Source organism: Myotis brandtii, unplaced genomic scaffold (genome assembly GCF_000412655.1).
Source record: "Myotis brandtii unplaced genomic scaffold, ASM41265v1 scaffold1164, whole genome shotgun sequence".
NCBI lineage: Eukaryota > Metazoa > Chordata > Mammalia > Chiroptera > Vespertilionidae > Myotis > Myotis brandtii.
The window spans coordinates 42,359-49,317 of record NW_005354027.1 but is presented as its reverse complement, the minus strand read 5'-3'; the positions used below and the strand labels follow the sequence as shown (position 1 = coordinate 49,317).

The 6,959-nt window shown below is 51.5% G+C and overlaps 1 protein-coding gene across 1 annotated transcript in view; it reads left to right on the top strand.

The window, feature by feature from the left end:
• The window catches only part of SYNDIG1 (synapse differentiation inducing 1), a gene marked incomplete at its 3' end in the record, with an annotated part of 21,673 nt that extends 14,931 nt beyond the window's left edge, over positions 1-6,742 (top strand). Inside the window, exon 3 of the mRNA XM_014529072.1 lies at positions 6,495-6,742. Coding sequence (XP_014384558.1) covers positions 6,495-6,742 — 248 coding nt within the window. The remainder of the gene's footprint in view (positions 1-6,494) is intronic.
• Positions 6,743-6,959: the final 217 nt, after the last annotated feature.

The window sequence follows — 6,959 nt, the reverse complement described above, 5'->3', positions numbered from 1 at the left end:
GCGCCCCAACTCCCCAATCAGCCCTGCTCTGAGCCCGACCAGGGGCTGCACCTAGGGATTGGGCCTGCCCTCTGCCACCCGGGAGCAGGCCTAAGCCAGCAGGTCGTTGTCTCCCGAGGGGTCCCAGACTGCAAGAGGGCACAGGCTGGGCTGAGGGACCCCTCCTCCCCCCCGGAGTGCACAAATTTTTGTGCACCGGGCCTCTAGTCCTATATAATAAAAGGCTAATATGCAAATCAACCAAATGGCAGAACGACTGCTTGCTATGATGCGTACTCACCACCAGGGGGCAGACGCTAAACGCGGAGTTGCTCCCTGCTGGTCAGTGTGCTCTCACAGGGGGAGCATCACTCAGCCAGAAGCCCTGAGCCGGGCACACACTGGTGAGCACGGCGGTGGCGGCAGTGGGGGGAGTCTCTCCCGCTTTCAGGGCAGTAGGACTTTCCCTGAGGGTTCCTGGACTGTGAGAGGGTGCAGGCCAGACCGAGGGACACTTCCCCCCGCCAAGTGCACGAATTTTGTGCACCAGGCCTCTAGTTTATTATAAACACCTTCCCTGGGCAATCAATAAACAGCCATGCCATCAGTTTTAGTTTTCTCACCATGTTCAGGGCTTTCCTCAAATGCCACTTCTCCTCAGAGCTTTCCAGGACACCCTGCCAGACTGCCACTGCTGTCTCCCACCACTACTCCCGTACCTGCTGGGTGTGTAGAATTCTTTTATAATTGTACTGTTTTTAAACAGTGCTGCCAGGAACACTCTAGAACAGACACACCTGCATGTTTGTCCTTGTGTTTCTTAGGTGGTGCTCCTGCAACCCGAGCCTCCCTAGGAAGGCCGCAGCCTGGACTACTCTGCATCCTGGGCTAGTCGAGGCCCACGCCTGTACCATCCTGCTCGCTGGTCCTCTGCTCTCTCCCTCAAGCCGAGCAGTAGGTGCTCTCCAGAATTAGCAAGCAGAGAAGGCCAAGGGGAATTAAGAGAGTAGCATGTGGCCCAGAGGGAGGCACTGTGGGGATGAGTGAGGCCTGAGGGAGACTAAGTCACATAGCTGAGCACAGCTTCCCACCCTTGAAAAGGCGCCCTGCAGCCCTTGCTCACAGAGCTGAGAGAATGGGAAACATTGGGACCTAAAATAAGCCAGGGAAGAAAACCCCAAGCTGAGTAAAAGCCATTCCACTGAGTGGAGGCAACAAGAATGGGATCGAGAGTGGGCAGATGGTCGGGGGAGCAGCCAGATCAGCAGGGCACCGGCTGAGGGACCCAGCGGCTCCTTCCTTTCTCTACCTTTTTGTAGCATTTGCCTCCTGAAAAGGGTTAGCTCAAAGGGAGGACCTTCAGGTGGACTGTCACCTCCATTAAATTACTTTCAATCTGCGTCACAGCTATTCCAATCCAACAACCCATGAGGAGGAATTTTAGAAACAGCTGCTGTGGGTGATGAATGTGTTGGTGTTGGTAGTTATGCATATTTTTCTATTTGGTTTATTGGTGTGTACATAGCCTCCTGCACACGGCCTCGTTTCCTCTCCTTGCTGTTTGGTGGCACAATGCCCACAGCCACTTATAACCTACTAATGGAAGAAAGAACAAGAAAAGAGCTGGGCTGTTCTGTCTACCCTGTAATTTGTCTGAATCTATTTTAAAATCTATTTTAGTCAAGATTGACTAATTGTTCTGGTGCCATGTAGCCACAACTTGGTAATTTGTAGTGTGCTTCCCTTATGCTTCTAAATGAAAATCTGTGAAGATTTGGGGGGAGTGCCCTGAAGTCTAATTCTTTGCTTCATGGGTTTAGCGGTGTCATTCTGAGCAGTTTCCAAAGGCAGAAGTCGGTGCTGCTGCTGCCTGTGTGGCCTGGGGCAGCAGTTCACACACCCTGGCCATTTGATTGAGAAAACTCTCAACTGGACACTGTCACCACTGGCCTTCATGTCGCCACCATGAAACAGGCCAGTCAAGAAGTTAAGTCATGCCCAGCCGGTTGGCTCAGTGATTGAGTGTCAACTGATGGACCAGGTCACGGTTCGATTCCCAGTCAGGGCACATCCCATGTTGTGGGCTTGCTCCCCAGTGTGGGGTGTGCAGGAGGCAGCCGATCAGTGATTTTCTCTCATCATTGATGTTTCTATCTCTCTCTCCCTCTCCTTTTCTCTCTGAAATCAATAAAGATATATTTTTTTTAAAAAAGAAATAAAGTCATCAGAATCCTTGGTCAGAGGAGACACCTTATCTTTGGACAAGAAGCAACTGAGGTAAAGTGGGGTTTATTCATAGCCACGTTTTTGGTTGGTGTCCAAACACAGCATAATCTGGACTGAGCAGCCACTGGCTGGGTGGTTCTGTGATTTGGAAAGATTTCAGTTTCTTGGAGTCCAGCTCTGTCCTTTGTAAAATAGAAATAAAAGTAAAGACAGGAACAAAACCTATTTCCAGAGTTGCTGTTAGAATCCAGCCAACTTAGGTACTGTATATAAAACTCTTTGTGAACTAAAAACAAAAACCAAAAATCATTTTTTAAAAACATGCAAAAAACAAACAAAAACACTAACCAAATATCCACAGACAGAGTTGCTGTACCCGTGTGAGGACACCCGTGAGCAGCACCTGGACCCGCCAGCATGAAGTTCATGAACTCAGGGACTGAGCTGAGGGTCAGAAGAGGCTGTCCTTTCAGTCCTGCCCCTCCACCTCGAGCAGAGGCTCTTGGGATTCCCTCAACCTGGGACGGTCACTGTAGGCTCTTCCCTTCCCAGAACGTGCAGCTCAGCCTTTCCAACACAGCTCAGCACTCGGTGCCTTGTTCCCAGATAAGGGCCTGGAGACCCTGGGGTTGACACGGCTGCGGAGAGGAAGGGCCATGAAGATACTCGGACTCTGCCTGGCAACGCTGCACAGCCTCCATTCAAATAAGAGATTTCAACTTCCCAGGGGCTGGCACATGTGCATCTCCACCTGATACCATTGTGAGAACCTGGTTATTATTTAACAGGAAAGGAGTGAAAGAGGAGACCAAATACTATAGGCGTGCCACTGACACGGCTGCGGAGAGGAAGGGCCATGAAGATACTCGGACTCTGCCTGGCAACGCTGCACAGCCTCCATTCAAATAAGAGATTTCAACTTCCCAGGGGCTGGCACATGTGCATCTCCACCTGATACCATTGTAAGAACCTGGTTATTATTTAACAGGAAAGGAGTGAAAGAGGAGACCAAATAGTATAGGTGTGCCACTTACACAGCTTTGCCAAAAAGCTGCATATAACACTCTCCAGGTCTATTCCTTGCTGATCCATGGGGGAAGGGACCAGAGGCAGGTTAGACGCATGCCCAGTAAGGTCTGAGTGATGTGGGAGGCTAATTGCCCATCAGTCAGACCTGGAAATAGGTAATTGGCCAGAATGGACATGGCCATTGCAAGTGCACAAAACCTGAATATTTCAACTTCTAAACAAATAAGTGAGCTCCCTTGGCTCCCATGCCCGTTCCCGTTGGGCCTCCTGCGGCAGGGGCTGTGCTCCCCTCTGCCCACATGGCACATGCCTTGTTGGGCTCCACAAAAGGACTAATAGGCTGTAACCTGGCCTGGATGCTGAACCACACCCGGCTGCAACATGGGGTGGAAACTCTGGACACTGTCCCTCTTTCTGCCTCTACGGAACTCCCAGCTGCCCCTCTTCCTGGACCGGCTTGGGGAAATGGGACATTGGAACCTGAGAGATGTAAATCTACACCAATGAAATCTTCTGCTACCTCATCCTCCCGTGGGGGCTTCTGAAAATTCCCATTTCAGCCCCGCCCCAAGAACCCCACAAACAGTGGAGGGTCCCCACTCATCTACCCCTCCGCAGCACACCCAGGCAGCCCTCATCCACCCATGAGTCTCACCCATGAATTATGCATCCCTGAAAGCTGTTTAGTTCTCGTCTCTGACAGGCATAAAGGGAGTAATTTTCATTTCCCTCTATTGTTGGGGAGACCATCTGGGAGGTGATGCTGCAGAGTAAAAGGATGTAAATTTCAGACACAGCTCTGGGGGGCATACGCTGTGTGATCCCAAACTCAGCAGTGCTTGTGACTCACCTGAGAAGGGGCAGTGCCCCCCCAGCAGGAAGGGGCTGGTCCTCAAAGCCACCGCCCTGCAGGGCTGGGGGGACAGCTGCTGTGTAGACCGTGCATCACCCACTTCCATCACAGGGCCCTCCAGACAAGGTCCTTGTTTGTGGTTTGAGTGAGCCCATCAGACTTTGCCTGTTTTCTCAACGAGACAAGAGAAGTCCTAACAGGAAGCTTCCACCGTTTCACCAAAACACTGCTGCTGTCTGCACGCTGATGAGAGGCTCAGGTGGGCATTTCAAGTGCATTTTAATTAACAAAATAGGAAAAGACATCGTCGTCACCTGTGGGCTTCATCATTGTCTGTCTGCGTGGGAAGGCAGGGGAGATAAGAGGGGGCATTGCTGGGGGGTGCTGGTGGTCATGGCACCCACACAGGTGTTAGGCTCATACAGTGCACCCACCTGAGTATTTGGTACCTTAGGTGGAGCGCCTGCCACTGAAGCTGCCTCAGGCCAGCATGCACTGCGGAGGTCCTACATATCTCCAGCCTGCACCAGGGGGGTGGGGGCACACATTTAACAACCTCCTGCAGCTGACAAAAGCTGGAGTAAAATGGGACTCCATCTCTCTAAAATCATCACGGGGAGTGGCCCCCGTTTGGGATGAATCGGCCTGAGTGTGCCATATGCTGATGAGGAGAGAAAATGTGTCATGGGGGCCCAGCCCGTGGGATAACTAACTGGGACACAAGCATCCTCTAGCTGGGCATGTAGGAGTGGAAGCCCCTTGACATGATTCCCAGGTAAGGACCGACCCAAAGCAGCTCTGCCTCAAGCTGGCCTGTACTGAGTGGGTTCTTGACTTCGTGTAGGAAAGATGTCACGACAGGATCCCAGATGGTTTGGGACAGTGAAAGAGGAAGGAATTAGGGTAGAAGCAGCAGCAGGGAAGAGCCTAGGCCTAGGGAGTGCTCTGCTCTGGCTCTAGAATGTTACAGGAAAGAACTGAGCCAAGGCGGGGCTGCTTCAGCTCACTGGGAAGTCAGAGAAAAGGGGGCCTTGGAGACAGGATCAGGGGTGAGCCCGGGTCAGGCTTCAGCTGCCCACTGCTCCCTGGTTGCAAGTCTCATGGGGACCCTTAGAGTTTAGGAAGAAATCAAATGTTTGTGCCCGAGAAGGGGCACAGGTGCCACACTGATTCTTTGTCCTGGGGGCTTTTTATCCCCCCCCCTTTTTTTTCTGCAGGTGAGACTCTTAGGGGAGGGTTTCAGCAGAATATTCATCAGCTTTCCAGGTGCATTTTTAATATGCTGAAGTATCAAAATGAGTATATTGGGGAATTTGGGGTTATTCTTTGGTCTGTTTTACTGTTGGCCGTTTACCTTAGGTCTGTCTGGCTTTAATGGGGTTTTTGTTATTTGTTCCCCAACTTTGTCTGTCCTTGGGTCCGGCTGGCACAAGTGACATTAATTGGGTCTTTGTTCTCTATTTTCCCAGGCCAGGGTGATTTGAGCTATGTGTTCTCTGGTTAGGGAGGAGAGCTATAAACCATTTGTTCTCAAGTGTCCTTCGTTGGGGAAGATAAGGTCTTGTGATTCACAAGCTGGCTGCAAGCTGCTCAAACTGTTTGGCCTGTTTAATTTTCTTGTCTCAGTTTCCCCATTCCACTTGCCCAGGGATTTCCCTAGTTTCTTACTATCCTGCCACAACGTCACTGCCCTTTCTCATCCTCGAGCTCTGCTCCAGTGCGCCCTCTGCAGGGAGCTTTGATCAGTGGTGGAATTGGCCGAGCTACTTTTTAAGAATCCCTCTGTCTCAGCCCTGGTCGGTGTGGCTCAGTTGGTTGGGCGTAGTCCCTGCACCAGGAAATTGTTGGCTTGATTCCGAGTCAGGGCACATGCCCAGGTTGCAGGCTCGATCCCCAGTAGGGGGTATGCAGGAGGCAGCCACCCATGTTGCGCTCTCACATCGATGTTTCTCTCTTTCCCTCTCTCTCCCCTTCCACTCTCTCTAAAAATCAATAAGCTATTCTTTTTAAAAAATGAATAAATAAAATAGATAAATAAATAGAAATCCCCTGTGTCAGAATAAAGAGTGGAATCCACAGAATGTGTCCTTCTGAGAGTAGCCAGTTCTATCCTCTGTAGAGTAGACCTTTACCCCCACTGCCCAGCCCTCGTCCCAAAGATCTGTGAGTAATTGACTCCTATAGGGTTTTGTCATCTGAGGAATGACCCAAAACCTTGTGCCTGCAATTTTTCTCTTCCTGTTCTTGGTAAGAGTTCCCTTGGCTGGGCACTTCCTTTTGAGGGGTAGCACTTGCAGGCAATAACAACAGTGACCTTCCCGGGGGCCAGGCTCCACCTCCAGATTCAGAGGGCATCGCAGACTGGTTCCTTTACTAACACTCTTCATCCCCGCTTTCTCTCTTGCAGAGCAACTACTCCAGTGATACAGAGAGCGAGGACAACTTTCTCATGATGCCCCCCCGGGACCACCTGGGCCTCAGCGTCTTCTCCATGCTCTGCTGCTTCTGGCCTTTGGGCATTGCAGCCTTCTACCTGTCCCACGAGGTAAGGCCACTCCCACACAGCACACCCAGCAGTAAGGAGGAGAGTCAGGAAAGACCTTCTACTCGTGCCACCAGAGGACTCTTTACTTTATGGCTGGAGAACATGCCTGGGTAAGTCCTGGTGCCACAGGGAGCTCAGGGGTCAGGGCCACCTCACCTCAATAGTCATCCTGGGACTGCCCCCATGGCTCCCCAAGGTAAGGTGGGCAGTCTTCCGGGAAAGGGCTGAATAATGGAAACCGGTGTCCACTGGGGAAAAGCAGATAGGTTGGGGAGCTTGGCCTTCACGCGGGCACCTGGGCCTTGGCAGTGGCATTGACCCAGTGCT